The sequence below is a fragment of the Rhinolophus sinicus genome, chromosome 17, assembly GCF_057876585.1.
Source record: "Rhinolophus sinicus isolate RSI-liver-muscle chromosome 17, RSI-T2T, whole genome shotgun sequence".
NCBI classification, from domain to species: Eukaryota; Metazoa; Chordata; class Mammalia; order Chiroptera; family Rhinolophidae; genus Rhinolophus; species Rhinolophus sinicus.
In genome coordinates, this window is record NC_142517.1 from 70,613,008 (window position 1) to 70,632,512 (window position 19,505).

Here is a 19,505-nt window from a genome sequence, read left to right on the forward strand (position 1 = left end):
TTGGAAGAGCTTTTAAATACACTATTTCTCAGGCCTCGCCTAGTCAGAAAGCCTAGCATTAAAAATCGCTAGCTTTTCTCGTATGCAGCCACGTTGAGAACCACCGACTTAGCCACCCAGGATGATGTGAGAAGCAAAAACAATTAACTACAATTTGATTTTTCTAATGAAGACACAGGATTCTAATACAGGATCCACCAAAAATTGTTCTTAAAACATTTGGTCTTAGCACCTTTACTTCATAATATAAAAAGCTTCTCTTACAAGTATCATTCCAGTTGTTCTGTCCCAAATTCTTACATTCAGATTAAATGCCTCAAGTAAACTAAATGAAAAATGAACTGTGAGAGATTCCAATATGCAATATATATTTGGAGAGAAATGATGCAATTCAAATTCAGAAGCAAAATGATTCTCTTCTAACAAACAAATGGTCAGGAATGGTTATAAGTTTACCTTAAATAATTTTAATTTGTACACAAGAGTGGCAAATAATCTTTTTTTTTTCCTGGAAACTTCTATATCGGATATATATATTTTTTAATTTATTGGGGTGACAATTGTTAGTAAAGCAAATAATCTTGAATGAATGTAATAATCCAAGACTTGTTATAGGATCACTCATTTTGCTAGACCTATGGTTGGAAGACAGTAACATAAGTTTCCTCTCTTTTAAGTTGTATTCTTTTATTTTTTAAAAGCAGCAAAGATTTTATTAAAGTGAAAGTACAGCTCTCTTACAAGAGGGGGTACCCGAAACTGGGATGCCCCTTACGTTGTATTCTTGAAGGAAGGAACTGAAATTTAACTTGTTGGCTCTATTTGAATTCCAATGCTATACAGAAAATTCTTGAATAGCAATGGTAAAATCATTTTATCACATCTAAGTGTGCAATACTTGTGAAACAGATGGTTCAAGGTTACCCTGAAAAAATGCTCACTTTATTAGCTTGTATGGCTACTAGATAAAGTAGAGAATACCCAGTTAAATTTGAATTTCAGATGAAAAACAAATTACCTTTTAATGTAAATCTCTCCCAAATAATGCACGAAACATAATAACACCAAAAAATTACTCTGTTTATCTGAAATTCAAATTTAATTGAGCATCCTGTACACACACAGAAACACAGACACAGAGACACGGACACAGACACACACACACACACACACACACACACACACACACACACACACACGGCTAAATGTGGCAACCCTATCAGCTTGATAAGATTTTCTTAAAAATTAAGATCCATCTTTGTAACTTCCAAACTACTTAGCACAGAATCCAGCACATAATATGTTGCATATACTGCCATGCCGCATGAAATACTGGGTCAGGTTTTGAATACATACAATGATGTGTTAAAATTCATCCCTAAGCCATCATTTTTAAGGGCGGGTGATCCAAAATCCTCTCGGTACACCCTGAGTATCTCTTTCCTTCTATTTCCTAAAGGCTGTGGTGTTGTTTGCAAGGTGGGCATCCTCCTAGGTCCCTAGATTAGGCAATTGTTTTAGGCCACAAATCACTTATGTGAAATTCGTAAGGCCAAATGTGTTCCAGATTCCAGAAAATTTCTGCATTTTAGAGAGGTAATGCAGTTCAGACAGCATACATCACATGGCATTTCCAGTGAGGTCTGGGGCAGTGCCCCTTACTTAAGCACATTATTGCTTCTGCTACTTAGGAATATTCACACCAAGTATGTGAATATTAGTCAAAGTCAGGTTTTGCAACCCACTAAATTTTGGTGCCAACCTTACAAAAGGACTTTTTTTCTCTACAAAACTTTTTAGATTTTGGAACTACAGAGGGAAGGCATGGATCTGTGTCAACAAATGGTGATTGTTGAGAACCCATCCTCTGCCTGCCTCTAAGGAGACACATCCTTATATGGCTTTCTCAAGATTTTTTTTCCCCTTTGGCTTTGAAAATTTAATTACACAATTAATGGATGTTTAGTGTAGAAAATGTTGAAAAATCATAACACTAAAGGTTTATGTAATCAAACAACCACAAGAAAAAATAACCCTAATCTGGAATCCAGTTGATTTAATCCCCATATCTCATGATATATTTCCACTTCCTTTAACCAGGGAGTTAACTTTGAAATGTAAGAGGCACGGGAAGGGCTGGGTTCCTCTGAACACTGACTGTGACTTGGCAAATGCTCAGCACTCAAGAGGCATTAACACTTTGCTGAGGAATTCTGGGCTGGCTCTCAGTCTTCCCCTGACTCTGAAGGAAGAATGGGGAGGGAAGTAACAGGTATTTTGGCAAGACAGTAATGGGAAATAAAACTTAACTATTTAAAATGCAATGATATATGCTTATTGTAGAAAAATGAGTCAAATAATTTAAGATTTTATGCAGTAATATGTTGTATGGCGTAGAAGAATTTAGCTTCGGTTCACACCTTTAAGTGTGTTTCGCTCAGGATGGCTAAAAAAGTATCCTCATCTGTCTGTGTGAGGACAGATCCTTAAACAAAAGGCTGGTTTGAGCTTTATGATTATCATGTGGGTAGATGGAAAGATTCTTCAACAAGACTACGGAAGCAGAGCCTTTTTCTTAACCATTTTACTTAAATTCAGTACAGTTGACTTTTGATCTTTGGATGCTAAGATAATTCCAAAAGAGAAAATTGAACAACTATTTTTAGTTTTGAATTCTTAATATACTCAGAAATAGACAAAGATAGGAGGAAAATCTACACAAACAAACGCATATATCTTCTCAGCAATTGCCTCAACTGAGCTTCATGGTTCTGTGGCTTCCCCACGCTCAGTCACCAAGCCCATCAAACTAAACCAGTTTACTACAGCAGAGGTTAACAACCCTCTCTCCTGTCGCTCGCTCCACGAAAACATGATGGTGTCTTTGTTTACTGCTTCAGCAAATCAACATCCTTTCTGGGTTGATGTTTGAGTCAGACACTTATATTTGTTCAGGGTTTATCCATGTTACTAGAGACTCTATCTGTGATGTGACTACTGTCGGAGGACACCACAGGCAGGTGGTATTTAGCTCAGAGCCACATGGAAACAAGCTGACGGTGTTCTTGACAGTGGTACCCACCCATAAAGGCAGTGAAAGGTCAGCTCACGATGCCGCTGCAATAGTGTTCAATAAATATAAAATTGAATACATTGTCATATTTTATATATATATATAAATATGTCTATAGTTTATATTTTACATACTAACATATAATACATAATCATCTATAATACATATTAATTCATACTAAATATGTCAAATAGAATGACAGTTCCCAAATCAGCTAAAGGAAATAACACCAAAGACTGGCCTAGAGAGCCAAGGAAGTGACATTGATAATTTCACACCAGGATTTGAACTCTGACGTGTTACTAAACTTGCTTCCTATGTCTCCAGGTCTTACCTCCAAAACTAGAGTCAGGCTGACAGGATGTGCTATCGACATCTAAATCGGAGCTTGCCCAACAGGGATATTTTTCAGGTTTTGGTTTTCTCATTCCACAGTTTATATCTGACAGCCGCAACAGGTGTATGGAAAAGGAAATGAGATCCAAAAGGGCAAAGGCCACTTCCTCCTTCTGTCTTACGCTCTGGCTCGACTGGCAGTGTGATTACAAGCCCACTGGCATGTGCACTTGGACGACCATCCCAGCTGTCCCGAAACTTGGCCTCAAGTAGCTCTTGGGCAGGTGTTTGGCTCAGTGTTGCTGTTAAGGCCCAACCTAGACCCATCGTTAGCAAGAGATCCAAGGACAATATTCCCAAGGAATATTGGGTGGTGTTCTGGCACCTACTATGAACTGGGTAAACAGTGGATAACATTGCTTTTTTCTGTTTCACAGGCTAGAGAGGGAAATGAGTATCTAACAAGCCAAAACAAATGTAAATTATAAAGTGTGATTTGTAAAAGGACTAAAAGAACAACAAAGAGAACATAATCTGAAACATAAAGGGCTTTTCTGGAAAACTAACACTGAATCTAAGCCCTGAAAGAGAACGAATAAGGCATGGAATATGGATGGGGAAGGGAATTCCAGGCAGGGCAAACAAGGGTTCTGCCAGGGACCTTTTGTGAGGGTGGGGAGATGATGTTGATAATGGTATGAAGAGTGGGGAGAGTGGTGACAGAAAGGCACTTGACAGATAAGGAATTTAGATTTATATAAAATATAGTGGAACACAAACCAGAAAAAATTCGTATTTTATTGAAAATCACTCCAGTTTCTGAGAAGAGAATGGACTTAAAGGAATCAAATGAAAATGGGACTAAAGAACAGATTTTGATGACTCAGAAGAGAATGCATTAATGGAGATGCAGCAAAGTTGAAGTAACTGAGAAATATTTTCATAATTGACTGGATGTGGGAGTGATGGAGAAAGAAGTGGCAAGATCTACTTCCAGGTTTCTGTCTGGACACCTGCATGGACAGAGATGCTATTTTCTAGACTGGGAAAACTGGAGGAAGAATAGGATTGGATGGAGGGGCAGAATGTGTGTAAGGCCAGGGGGAGGAGAAGATCAGAGTTCAGCTACAGGATATTCAGTGGGCAATACTTGTGAAATATCTGAGTGGAGATGTCAGGTAGGCCACAGGATATGAGTCAGAAGTTCAGAAAGGGGCCGTGAGCTAAAGACACACATTTGACTGTCACCAGCACATACAGGTTATTGGAAGCCAGAGGTAAAAAAGAATATAAGGATATAAGAGAAGAGGGTTCAGATCAGAGTCGCATACTCTTAACAATTGGTTCAATAAAGACAGAGGAACAAGTAAAGGGAATTGAGATGGGAAAACCAGAGAGATAAGTAAGAGAAGAGAAGGAAAACCAGGAGAGTGTGGTACAGGGGGACAAAGGGGTGGTGAGGCAGGAAGTGCCAAGAGAAAGAGTTGCCCCCGTCTTGAACGCTTCTCAGGAGTCTGATCACAAGAGGACTGAAAAACACCCCGTGGGTTGGGCAGCACCTAGGTCTGTCTTCCGTCATCTTAACAAGAGCAAATCTGGTGGAGTCGTGAGAGCCCAAGGCAAATGGAACAGGAGGAGCGGTTAATGGGGAACTGAGGAAGAAGACACACAGTGTACTAAGAAAGCTGTTTGAAATGTTTGGCTATGCTGAAAAGAAGCGAAATAAGGTAGCAGGTGGAAGACAATTTATTATTACATAATAATTTTAAAAAATAATAATGTTGGCATGCTGACAATAAGAGTCCAGTAAAGAGGAAGAAGTTACGGGGAGAGCAATACAGGAGGACTGAAGACCTTGAGATGGTGGGAAGGCATGAGGCCCAGAGCACATCCAAAGGACCTGGTCTTTGAGGGGAAGAGAGAATCTTCCTTTGCTGTGAAGAGATGGAATGTTCCTAATTTGTCCGTGAAGTAGGTGGTGCTATCATCTCAGAGCCAGTGGGAGGAAAGGGGACCAAAGGTTTGAATAAAATGGTAAAATAAGTTCATTTGAGAAACATAGTAATGCTGCCAAGCAGGACTGAGTCTCTATTTGAGTTTGGTTGTCAAGAATATGGAGTAACATCATCTAGCCCAGTCGTTTTCTACTTCCGTCAGCCTCCTCTGGACTTCCCCACCCAAAGCTAGTTTCTGCCATTTTTCACACGATGTGATGACAGACAATAATCCCACCTTCCAAGACCAACTAATCCTCTAACAGCTGCATGAACTGATCCTATATTTCAGGCTTCCACTCTCCCCTATGCACAGCCTCTATCAAGGCACCAAAACAATAATAGGAAGAATGGAGGTGACCTCCTTGCTTGTTTCTGCCATGTTCCTGGAGTCCCTCCTCTATCCAAGGTCTGGAGAACATGACACAACTTTCCCTGGGAAGTGAGATTTAGCACTGACTTGACTTGCTTCACTTGTGTGTAGAATCTGATGTTAATGACAAATAGACAAATAGAATTTGTAGGCCATATCATGTGTGGGCTACACAAAGATACATAACTACATTCATGGGGAAAGCAGAAAGGTTCACTGAAACACGATACTCCATTCCTATTTCTCACAAGTTTCCCGGAATGACATAAACAGTGAAATACTAATAAGTCCCGAAACAAAGACTTTGGATGCCTCCAATGAAAGATGCTTGCTGTCTCAGTGCAGAATCTTTGAAATGCATAATCCTCCCATATAGCAGAACTAGACAATCAACCCTTTGACTTGCTTTTGAGTTTTTAAAGAAAAATGTACCTATTATCCAAATGGGTTCTTTACTATTTCAAAGTCTGGGGCTAGAAGGAACATATATAAAATTTAATATGAAAAACCTGTGCAGTTTAATCTTGACAAGCAGACAACCAAGAAATTGATGTGTAGCTTTTCATCTGCCTTCAATTTCTGACAATATCTTTTTGAGCGCATTCTCTGGCACCAAGATCAAATGCCCTTATCTATAGGTCTCAAACAAAGCAGAGCCTATAAAAAGGAAGCCACATCCAGCAGAAATCCTTTCCATTTGTTACCACTAGAACTTACTCAAACTGCAATTTTTTTTCCTCTCAGCTTTGTAGAAAACATGGTGAGCAAGAAAAAACGTGTTAAAGCTTATTTTGCATTCTCTTTCCCCAACTTTATTTTTTAGTTTAGACTTAGTTCAACTGTAATTAACCCAGAATGTGAGAGGAGTTTAAGTAAAATATTTTCCAGAGAAAATAAACAGACAAACAAAAAACACAACTCTCATATCACCCTGGATTCTAAGTAATTTGGCAAGTAATTTTTGCAAGTAATTTTTCATACTTTCTCTAGTAGATATCAGCTAACATTCAGATTGCGGCCTGAAACGTATAAGCAAGACCTTTTCCAAGTCTCAACTCAAAAGAGTTTCATAGACACTTTTCACTTGGCAGTGTGTGAGGAGCCCCGAACACTGCAATGCATTTTCCAAAGAGCAGTGCACTTGCATTGAAAACCATGGCAAGGCAAGACAGGTGAGATGAATGCTTCCCATTCATCTTTTTAATAAACAGAAAAATGAAAAGAAACGAGGCAACCATATTTGAATATGCTTAAGCCACCCCTACAAGGAACCAATGGTGGTAAAGAAGTTCAGTATACTAAAATAACTCTTTGAAAAAACACAGTGGAATCAGAAGAGCAGAAAGGCTGATGGAAAAAAAGCAATTCACTCATCTCAAGAAAGAAAAGCTGCCATGAATAGCAGCTTGAAATTATACAGGCTCTACATTCCCAGCATCAGCTGCTCAGTACCTGACAGTTCTCACCTGGTGACAACTTACCTCATCTTCACATGCTTCTCTAGTGTCTCCGGGAATAGGACACACAAATCCAAAACCATGGTAATGCACACATTTAGATTCAATCAAATAGGACTACTATTTTGCCCATAAAAATTGCATTCAGATAGAATTTTCTTTTACCTTGGTCTTTTCACCAACAATGTTCTTTTCCAGTTCTGCTATCTTCCGGTTTAGATGATCCAAAATCTCCTTCTCTTTCATAAGTTCAGTTGTTTCAGATTTCTGCTCTCCATCCAAAAGAGCACATTCCATATCCAACTGAGGACACAAAACAAAGCTCAGCGGTGTTTCACTTTCAGGGAAATTCTCAGCTGTGTACTTAGGAGGTGTATTTTTAACAGCTACAAATTGCAAAAAGTACTACTGTATCAACCAGATTGTGGGGCCCATAGAATATTCCAGAGAGCCCATGGAAGACTCAGAAAGCTGGAGAAAACAAAATATATTTGCTGAGAAAACTAGGTATCTTATTATTTGATTTTTTTTTTTTTTTTTTTTTATGCTAACCCCTTTTCTGCTTAACTTTTCCAGGATATTTTGCCTATTTGCTAGATTCAGGCTCAAGCATGAACCATCTTGGTAGCAGCCAAGTCTTTGTTTGTGCCTAGAGTATGGGAAATGAAAATTACCCTCAGCCCAGCATGCAAGTACTGCATTCCTAGCAATGCCAGCTGGAGGGGTTTCCAGGGTTTGCGCATAAACTGACAGGTGAGCAGTCCCTTTCCACTTATGGGACTATCTGAATCATCTGTGAGTATAGACACACAGATCCCACCTACCCAGAATTATCTGGTCTTTCTCACTCCATGAAGGTAATATAAAAATGAACCCTCTTTTCAGTTACAGTTATAATTCTATAACTAGAGTTATCATCTGTGTCTGTCTCCTTGGTTTGCAAACTTCTAGAAAGCTAGGTCTATGTTTGATTGACAAGTAAATTCCCCTCTAGTACCAACATGTTATCCAACTCACAGAGAGCATGCTCAGAAAATGTTTGTTGGATTTGAACTTGAACACCAAATTCATGGTACCTCAGCTAACAGATCTTGTAACAAGTCAGAAAGCATATACAGTAAGTCCTCACTAACGTCGTCGATAGGTTCTTGGAACTGCAGTGAAACAACGTATAACGAAACCAATTTTACCATAGGCTAGTTCATACTCGTATAAACAAGAGTTAAGTTCCTATGGTATCTCATCAATGTTAGAATGAAATGACATTATCCGAGACCTGATGTACTAGTTAAGACAAAGTCAATTATCCATACATTAAAAATGGCTTAATATGTTTATTTATTCTTATTTTAAAAAGAAGGAAAAAAAGAAATGTAAAAAAAGGCATTTTTACCCCCCACATGTACCCATTGGAAACAATGTTTGCTCATATTGACTTCTACGTACTGTTTTCAGTGCCTGTACCCTAATGGGAGGCAGTATTTTTAAACTAAAGGAAAGAAAGAAAAAAGAGAGAAGGTGAAAAATGAACTTGTGGTATATACCTCTCTGGAAGATTCATCCATCTGATCATTTATATCTTTGATTTTTTGTTCAAGTTCCTCAAGGTTGTTCAGAATTGTTATCCGAGTCTCTTCCATGGCAGCCAACTCCTGAATCCTTTGTTCTTCACTTACGCCCTCTGGGGTCTGTGATCAATCGACAGAGAAAAGAGCTATTCACACTTTAATTCCAGAATTTCCCAATTTGTACACCAGCCACAGGTCTAATGTTTTAGTCCCTGTGCCTATTTGGATTCTAAAAGCATCCCTATGATGGTTTATTTGGAACTCGCATTTTCCCACAGATACTCAGCAGTTAGGTTCTTAGGTTAGCTCATAGAAAGCAGCTGAAATTCATAAATTCACGTCGTTTAAAAGCTGAAATAACTAAGAGGTTATACAGATGAGGAAGCTATTGCCCATATAAACTGTAGTGACTTCTCTAAGGTTATAGAGACAGCTCAGCACAGCAGAGAACTAGAATCTAGAAAAGACTTGGCCATCTTCCTCAGGAATCTCTTGGGCATGCTGCTTTATTGTCACTACAAGCTCTGTATCTTTCCCATCCCCAGGTGAGTACCTCTACAACAGCCTCTGAAACCTGTAGCCGCACACTGGGGTCCACTGCTACGGTTATCTGCAAATGAGCTTTCATGCGTATTTCATTTTCAACACAAGGTGGGGGAAAAGCAAGGCACATCACACTTGGCCAAATTTCACTGAAATGTTCCACAAAATTAATAACCAGAACAAAACAGGCTTAATTACATTGGTGACCACATCCCCGCCCCCCACAAATATTTTAAAACTACACACTTAATATTAAGTTAATTCATATTTCACTTTTTGTGTTAGCGCACTACTTAATATCTTTATACTATAGAGGACCTTCTTTCTATTATATATAATGTTTAAGACACTAACTGGGCCAATGGCCTTCTTTGACATATTGAAATAGGACCTTGGCCACCATTCATAAATTTTATGGAAAAAATTAGTTCCTTGGCAAGAAATAAGAAAGTCAAGAAAGAAATGGAGAGAGGGCATACTTACGCCCCTGAAAAGAGTTATGACAAATGCTCAGGGAAGAAAGGAATACTGATCATATACAGCCAAAATGTGACCACCCATGATTTTAAGAAGAGACTATAGTGAATTGAAAACAGTCTCTTCATTCAAGAATTTCAGGTTAATTATATTGTATATCACGAGGCAGAGACCTATCTTTCTGTATGTCAAGGGATGCCAGTATATTTAAGTTTTATCTCTCTTTGAAAAAGACGTAATTTCTTTGCATCATTAGGTCAATAATTATACAATTTCACAAATGGAAACTGAAAACAGCAGGCTAGAATTAAGTAAATTATTGTAAGATTATTGTATAAATTATTGAAGATTATTTACTAATCACTAAAAAGAATATTCAAAATTAACCAAAAAACACATTAAAATTTAGTGTATCTCACTAAGTTCATTTACTGTATTTAATAACACTGAAAATAATGTTAAAGAGATAGGTATCATGTCATATTCTTTATTCCTTACCCTACTTTGCTGCTCCTTAAGGAGATTAAATGAGTGAGAAGTATCTCAGGTTGATTAGAACAAAGGTATGCAGGGCTTCCAAGCTTTGACAGTTAGATTTTTGTCACCTAAAAACTGTATCTTATCGACTAATAAAACAACTGCTGACCATTTCATCCCAGACAATGACTCTCATTGTCCTATCACTTAGATGCCTGGTTTTGGGCCTGAGGAATGCCTGTAACATTGAATGGCATTCCAAAATCACTGACGAGTAATCCTAGCAGGAAAGCCTCAAGAGGGCTGGTATCCTGTTGGGTCAATGTTTCATATTAGGTTTCAACTTCCAACATGGTATAAAAATATCTCTCTCACTGGTGGAAGCAAAGCATTAAAAGAAAACAAAAACTGAAGCTTAGAGCTCGAGAAAATCTATCACAATAGTTACATTTAACAACAGACAAGTTGTGAGGTTGTTAATAGCAGTTAACGCTATCTAAGAAACGACTGCTGTTTTTTCCTTTACTGTTATTTATAAAAAGCTAAATTCTTCAAATTCTGATTTGTGATAGAATGGGGTGAAGCTATTGTAACTTCATTTAGGTCCAAATAAAAAAAACAACAACAATAGAAAGCCAAGGTTGTGGTGGCTACTAAATAGGTTTAGTTTTATGGTGACAAAGAAAGCTTTAATTTTACTCTATCTGATATATTTTTATTGTAATAATTAGGATTCCACTGAGAGTGACATGTTTTAATAAGTCCATTATGCACATACGTGCATCCCTAAATCTGCCATCTTTGAGGTAACTTGATCCACACAGAGAAAGGGCAGAGAGAGAATAGGGATAAGACACTTTCCATCTGCTCCATTTTTTTGTAGATTTTTTTCTTAGAAACCTCTTGTAACCAGAAGAGGTTGCAAGTGTGAGGGCTTTGCACTATACACAAAATGGTTACTCAAAAAAAGAAGAGTGAAAAAGTTCTCATTACAAGGAGAAAACATTTTTTTGTAACTATATGAGGTGATGAATGTTAACTAAGTTTATTGTGCTAACCGTTTTGCAATATATGTAAGTCCAGTTATTATGCTGTACACCTTAAACTTCCACAGTGCTTATATCAATTATATCTCAATAAAACTGCATATCTCAATAAAAAAGAGAAGAGTGAGCTATTCTCAGCTTTCACCTGAGGTGGTGGTAGATAGGTTAACAAAAACTAATTAAAATTAGCATATTTCCAAGGTCATCTGCATCTTTAAGTGTTACGTAAAGCAAGTTCCAGAATGGTAAATCTCTAGTTTCTTAAATATTAAAATCTTTGTTTCGTAAATCTGCATAGAGTATTTTACACATTTCTCTCTTCTCCAATGACCTTTAAACTGATAAATAACAACACTGTACTTTGTTAAGTAAATAATTCAGTAAGTAGATTACTCAAAGAAGAAGAGATCTAGAACAAATGGTCAAGTTTTTTTTTTTTTTTTTTTTTTAAGATTCTTTTATCTCCTGTCTTGATGCAATATATGTCTGTCTTCAAAAAGAATTAAATGAAAAGCTTATTCCCTGGAACCCATCGCCACCTCACTTGCACTCTCTCTGAGCTGCAGTGTGGTAACCAGAGGTGCCCTTGATAGTTCCTATCCTGCCTTGATAGTTCCAGGGCAGGCACATTCTTCTACCCTGCCACATGGAGGCTGCTCCTAGTTTCAGAGAACTCCGGCCATATTCCACAAAAGCAAATTTGAGCAACGAAAAACATCTGTCATGATCTGCTCACTTACACACCAACAGCTTTCTTGTCACAGCCCTCTTCAGGAGGAACTCTGTCTCCAAAATGGCAGTCCTTAGAGAGAGCACACAGCTTACCGTCTTAACAAAATCCAGCAGATCTTCACGAAGCGAGTAATGTGAAAGATTTAAGATAAAAAGGTGGCGAAGGATTTCTGAGGAAACCCAATGTCTGATGACAACAGGTCAAATTTTCAAAAGATGGGTCATTTACTTTGCCTGAACATCAACAATGCTGGATTCCACCCCGCACCTCCCACCTCCAGATCCTAGTTTCTAACAGTTGCATCTTTTTGAATAGAGACAAATGTCCTATTCAGAATTACTCTCCATTGAGAATTAGTAAGATACATGTGGTCATTAGAAGAAAGAAGGGATCCAACAGTCCAGAGTGCCAATGTATACGATGGGAGAAATCAATAGGTATAGGTAAGGACTTCTGACCAGGGGCATTCAACGATGTTCAACAAGAAAAAGTCTTGTTGTAGCCAAACACACGAAAATAAAAACAAACACACAAATTCCTCCATGTGATAAATTACCTCCAGAATTTAGCACTATGAGAAAGTCTTTCTCTTAAAGAATCAGTAGATGTACTTTTTTATAACAAAAATATAACTAATGTATCTTTTTTATTTTTGGTTCTTTGCCTATGATTGCCAAGAATCTCAGAATTGAACTTAATGGTCAGTTACTTTAATTAATTAATTAATTAGTCTCTTTTATCCTTAAATAAATTCTTGTGATTATGGTACCTACTTTTCAGGTATCTGCTTTTCCGTTATTTACTATCTTGGTGTTCAAATTTTATAATAATAAAATGTATATCTTGTATTGTAAACGCTCTTAAATTTTTCCTAGAAAACAGGTAGGGGAATATTTTTTTTTTTTAAATTTCATAAATAAAACAGTCTTAACTTGTGTGAAAAAAAATAACATCAAAAGATTTTCCTTGAACTCTATTTAAAAAAATCCTCAACTCTGGAAGACATTTTTAAATCAGCAAACAAAAAGGAGACGGAATAATAATTATGATGACATATAAACCTAAAATTCTTACATGTCAAAAAAAATCATAAAGTCAAAAGTCAAAGTTACCACTCATGATAAAAGATTAATTACCTTACCACAAATAGTTCTTATTACTCAATAAAAACAAGACATTAAAAAATGCGTGAAGAACACAAATAAGTGGGTCAAAATACAAATTAATAACTAAAATATGAAAAGATATGCAATTTCATGCATAAAGACAAGTAAATTAAAACACTTATTAACTTAGCAAACTGAAAATTTTAAATAATATACAGCATTGGCGAGCGTATGGAGAACAAGGTGCTCTCATAAAATAAACTCTTTGTGAAAGTGTAACCTGGAAATACAGTCTTTTCAGAGTATAAAATTTGGAAATACTGATTAAAATGAGTAATATACAAACTCTTTGACCTAGCAATTCCACGTTGAGTGGACATAGTGGATTTAGTGCAGATTACATCTGCACAATTGTGCAAATACATATATATCTATGTCCTAGAATATTTGCTTCATATAGATTTTATTAGCAAAAATCTGGAAACAAACAATACAACACTAGTCAGCCATTAAAATGAATGAGGTGAAGCTGTGTATACTACTAATATGCAAAGATGCTCAAGACATTTGGTGAAGGGGAAAAAGTGCAGAACGCTATGTGTGTGTATACGTGTGTCTACACCAGTATATGCATAGAAACATTAGGAAAGCACATAAAACACTTTAACTGTGTTTATCTTTCAGGTGTACTACTGGGAGGAGACAGGATAAAGAGAAACTTTTCTTTTTACTTTGCTGTACTGCTATATTTTCATACAGTGCAAATTTGTTACTTTATAGTAAACAGTAATTTGCTGCATCTTGCTAATTACCTCTTAAACTGCAGCTTCTCTGAAAAGATTTTGGGAAACAAGCATGACAAAGCCTCTAGTCTCTAGGCCAATGCAGATGCAAAGTCCTAGGCCCCAATCCCAGTCTCCGCGCTCTGCTGCCTTTACCTTTGGTAGGATACTTAGGTAAGTGGATTCGTTGGAAGCTTTCAGAAAGGCCGAGGGTGGCGGTGGGGGTGTCCTGCTGGGGTCCCTGAGCAGTTCCTCATTTCTGACGCTCCTGGGGGAAAGGAAGCTGGCACTGCTCTGACTGAGGCTCCCGAAGACTGCCAAGTCTGCATCGTGGACGGAGCCTTTCAGGTGGCACCTGTATCTGACATCAGGGCTCACCAGGGCTTCTTCAAACACAGATTCCTCATCAGAGAGCTGCAGCTTCTCAAGCTCCTTATTGATTTTCTGCACATCTGCCACGGTGGTGCCAGGGGACAAGCGACTGTCGGGCTTTGTGTATTCAGCACAAAGGGTGAGGATCGTCTCCAGACGCTGTCTCTCCTAGAACACAGAGGGGAGAGGGAGGTCAGTGGGTTTATGAGAATGGAGACAACTCCAAATAAAAAGACTAAAGAGGCTGGGACCACCGGTGATTTCATTCCACACAGAAATCCTCAGACAATTGGCTGGTGATGATTTTTCCATCATCTTTGATGGATGCATTGAAGAATCCAGATGACACTCGGGTTAATCTCAGTTCTGGCTGTCCCCTTTATTTGTATATCCCAGTGCCGATCCTAGCATGTGACAGCACTCAGTAAGCTTTTTTCTTGATTTATCAAGTCTCCACGTACTTTAATAGTTTTTCTTAATCTCTATTTTTCAAAATCTTCACTCCACTTCCTTCCACCTACCTACCTTCAACAATATCTGGATCCTTCATCACTATAGACTTAATATTTGCACTTAAAATTAACTCTCTAACTTCCCATAGAAATATTATTCTACTGTTAGACACACAAAAAGAAAAGTGCTACTTAAAGAATCTTTTAATTTAAAAGGCATAACTGGGCCTTTAATGTTTTTCTTGAAATGCTTCAAAATTTTCAAAACCCTTTTTTAAGTCTTATCACCATGTAAAGGTATTTTTCCACCAATGTCTCACATGAGTAATTTAAATGATTTTTAAAAAGTGGGAATGTTACACGAAAATGAACATTTCATGTCATGTCCAGATAGAAAGACATCAATGTATTTCAAATTCTGAGATAATTAAATCTTTGATTCCTTTAGCTGGAAAATAAGATCAATATATAGGCCATTGCTGTCTCTAATGGTACCAAACACTGATTCTTGACTTTAAATAAATTGACTATTATATTTTTGAATAATGATATATAACTTACGAAATGCTTATCATAAGTCTAGACAGCACTGTTTGGATTGGGAAGTCTCAACATCTTCACCTCTCACCTTAATTCCAATGCCAAAGTGGAAAGAAAACAAAAAACAGAAAACATCCGTTGTGATTACAGCTCCCACACTGAAAAGACAATTCACAATCCTTCCAGAGAAAAACATTTTCCAAACTAGTTATCAGTAACAAAATAGAAAAAATTTAAAACAGCACTGGGCTGCTGTTTTCAATTTCTAATGGCAGCAAATTGTAAAGACAAAATTCTGAAGGCAGTTTGCTCTTTATTCGTCAAAGGAGTGTCAAATAGAAAAGTCAAATAGGAACAGACCAACATAATTCCCTGGTTTTCATAAAATACATTCATTAAATGACGAGGTGGAAGTCATTTACGTTGCATCTGAGTTTTATTTCTCCTCTAAAATACCACCCCTCCCAAACAGAAAAAGCAGTAGCTTAATAGAACTATTAAACTGGTTCCTATAAGCCCCCACCTCCCTTTCACTGCCTGAACTGGAATCCATCTGCAGCTCCGTCCTCATGGCCTCTTCCAACAGCAGGCACACATAGCCACACAACCTCATCTTAGGCGCTTCTGCACCCTGTCCATCCAGGAGCCCTGGTGCTTATTTATCTCCGCAGCTGCCACCAGCTGCCAAGCCCTACCCACCTCAGCTTTATGGGGAGGGAGTGGGGGGAGGGGGGGACGCGCACTCGGCCTTCATTGCTTTACTTTATTTTAAACTTCTTCAAAAATCCAGAAAAGTCTACACGGGAATATGAAGAAACAATCTGCAGTATGTGAAGAGTGGGCATATGTGAGGAGGGGGACAGGAACAAGATATAATGTTTTACCCCTTTTCAACAACATCTACTTTAGAGGCTAATCTCCAAAAGAAAGTGCTATTTCTACTCTTAGGTGAACGAAGTCATAGCATCTAAACTCGGTCTTTACTAATCTTTTTAGATCATAGTGTGTACACATTAATTAGCCTGGACATTATTTACATTTGGGATTATCTGAAAGTTGTCAATTTCCAGTTAGCAGGGCTCTAAGGAAGAGTGTGGTCTTCAAAAGCATGAAAGGTAGTACTTCTGCCTAGCCTGTAATACATAGCAAAATTCTTCCCACATCTCCTTCCCAAAATAGTTTCTTTTGCTGCCAGTGCTATTGCTTAATTCCAGAGGGAATAAATGATCCCAGCCTTAAGATGAATGCTATTTCAGAGAGTGAAATGCAGCATCCAAAGACTTGTGCACAGGAAGTTTGGTCTACTGGTATGTGCTTCTCTCTATTCTTGTCACCCCATTCACAGCCAATCTGTCCAGTCTTGAATCTCTCTCTCTCTCTCTCTCTCTCTCTCTCTCTCTCTCTCTCACACACACACACACACAGCACTGTTGTCCATTAGTCTAATAGAAATCCAGGCCTTGTTGAGACACACTAGTCCTGTAAAAGCAGCAGCAAAGAAAAATAAACCAATGATAAGTGCATCAGAAGAAAGTCTGCAAGGCATTTCAGAAAGCATTACAAGAAACCTTTTAAGGAAAACCCTGAACAGAATTTACCCTCAGAAAATAATTCTCCCTTGAGTCCTCTTCAATCCAGAGTCTTGTTCCTTTCCATTCATCATGCCAATATTCTCTACTCTGTGACCTAAAACCAGGGCAACCCTCCAGACCAGGAGACTTTGCGAATCAAATAGGGCACTATTAATAAATATGCTGGAATCGCTTCTCGGCCTTTTGGCTAAGATCAAGTGTAATAAATATGCTGGAACACCAAGCACAAACGAGGATAAGAAAACTACCTGAAACTCAATTTTCTTTGGTGCTTCACCTGGCTGTCTGTTGAATTGGGAGGCTATCCTTTTTGAGATCTCCAATTCCTACCATCTTTCCAAACCAGCATTCCACTGGTCAGTCTTCTGAAAAGCCACCAGTACAGGACCTAAACATCCACATGATCCAACACATTGCTACTAAGGATTTAAAGAGCAGGTCACTTAGAATCAAATTATTTCAAAGTTTTTTCTCCCTCTCCATTCTCCCTTTCTTTCATCTCCATATACCACATATATCAAAGAAATCTTTGAAGGGGACACGAGATCTTAAGAAATAAACCTGACGAAAATGGTGTGCAATTCTTTCCCTCAGGGTTTTTTTGTTTTGTTTTGTTTTAAAGCTGTGGGCTGAGTGCATGTGTTTTTTTAACCTCAGAACTTTTTTTCTTTTTCAGAGGAATGTGTCTGGCATTGCCCCACTGCAGTTCACCGCCCTCATCCATCTCCTAAAACCATCACATTTCCTTGTAATCAATTGCAGTCAGTCTAGGCCATAAGATTATAAATACAATGCAGAAATAAATTACACAAAAAACCACTTCCTGATACTGAAGCATAGGTGAAATCTTTTTAAAAATCCTTCTGTTAGAATTAAACATGTTGGGTCATTTATTACATAAAACAGAGGGTTAATCTTCAATGGTCAGAAATAATTTAGTTGAAAGGAGATTGTTTGTTCTTAAGAGCAACCGTTGTAACTGATAAGATTGTTTTTTCCAAAGAGGCTCTATTGTGCCTGATAAGTATGACTTCACTTCTCTCTACTAGTAACCCTAGAGATTCAATATGTCCATAATCTCCAGTTCAACAAAGATCTTTTAAGTTACTCACTGCCCCGTAATATGCTAGGGATACACAGATCAAAAAAGACAGCATTTCTACCCTCAGAACTTTAACAGAAGGCACACATAGGTTATCAGTTAAAGAAAACAGAGATCCAAGATGGCAGAGTAGATAAATGCTGTGCCTGCCTTCTTCCATTAACACATTACAATTACAACTAAACTATGGAATAATCAACCTGAAGAACCATCTGAAGTCTAGATGAACAGAAGTTTTATAACTAAGGATATAAAGAAGAAGCTACATCGAGACTGTTTGGAGGGACGGGGATGTGAAACTGGCGGGTCCCGAGCCTCTGTGTGGTGGTTGAAAATTGGAAGGAATATCTCGGCCACAGAGGTTCCCCCTGAAGGAGCAAGGGACCCCAGCCTCACACTGGTCTCCCCAGCTGAGAGTACTGGTTCCAGGAAGAGGAGCCCCCACAACATCTGGCTGTGAAAAACAGTAGGGATTCTGACCATCCAAGTGGGACCCAGATGTCCTCTTAAAAGGCCCACACAGAGACTCATTTGCTCACAGTCACTCACCCTGGGCTCTGGCAGAGGGACAGTGACTCAGGAGGCATCAGAGACATATGGGGAGAGACTGAGGTGTTTGGCTTTGGAGAAAAGACTGAAGGACAGTTGCCATTTGCCCTGCGTGGAGTTTTCTTCCCCTGCAGCCATCAGGTAGGCGCCATATTTCTTGTGTGGGGCCCACCCCCACACAGCCAAATCTGAATCTGATTGGCCTAGTGAGCTCCGCAGATACACCCTGCTGACTGACTGGGAACCTGCCCTACCCAACACCAGAGGCACTTTCTTAGGGAGCAGCCAGCCCTGCCCTGCCCACATTGCACTCTTTCTTGGAAAACTATTGGGGTCTGCAGGACCCAGGTGGGTGACAACTGGCCTCAGTGTGCTCTGAGACTTTTGCTAAGTAGCTCCAGGATCAACACTAGCAACAAACCATAATCTACATTAACCTGGTAAACACAACTTGTCCCACTCTGGCGACTCACTGAGACCCTGTCTCACCCAACTTGCGTACTGCATGATGCTTTATCAACAGCTGAACTTTAAGAGAGCTGGCAGGTGGCAGCAGGCCTTGGGTGTCTGGGCTTTTTGCAGAGCTACCCCAGGCTGGGTACTGGTGGCAGTCATCCTTGGTTTGCAGTGTGGTCTCTCCCATGTGCCTCCAGGTTTAGCACAGCATCAAACAACCATGGATCACTCTGCAGCTCCTATCAGATAGTCTCTGGCTGGTCACAGGTAGTGGGTGACCTGGGACTGGACTGGAGCCCCTTGCAAGAAGCCCCAGAACCAACATACTTGGAGGTTGGCTCAGACCACAGTAGAGCACTACCCAATTAGTCCCACAAGTGGCACACACAAAGGGTGGTCTCAACAGGCACCAGAGCCTACTGGGGTAAGCCCCCTGCACAACCAATGGGGTAAGCCCCCTGCACAACCCTAAGCTAT

At 38.9% G+C, this 19,505-nt stretch overlaps 1 protein-coding gene across 25 annotated transcripts in view; it reads right to left on the reverse strand.

Annotated features, from left to right (window-relative positions):
• The window catches only part of PHLDB2 (pleckstrin homology like domain family B member 2), a 229,646-nt gene that overhangs the window by 47,048 nt on the left and 163,093 nt on the right, over positions 1-19,505 (reverse strand). For all 25 annotated transcript variants that reach the window (XM_074332137.2, XM_088794210.1, XM_074332058.2 and 22 more), the window contains 3 exons: positions 14,122-14,505; positions 8,778-8,921; positions 7,399-7,536 (listed from right to left, as the gene is read on the reverse strand). In XM_074332137.2, the coding sequence (XP_074188238.2) occupies positions 7,399-7,536; positions 8,778-8,921; positions 14,122-14,505 (666 nt within the window). The remainder of the gene's footprint in view (positions 1-7,398; positions 7,537-8,777; positions 8,922-14,121; positions 14,506-19,505) is intronic.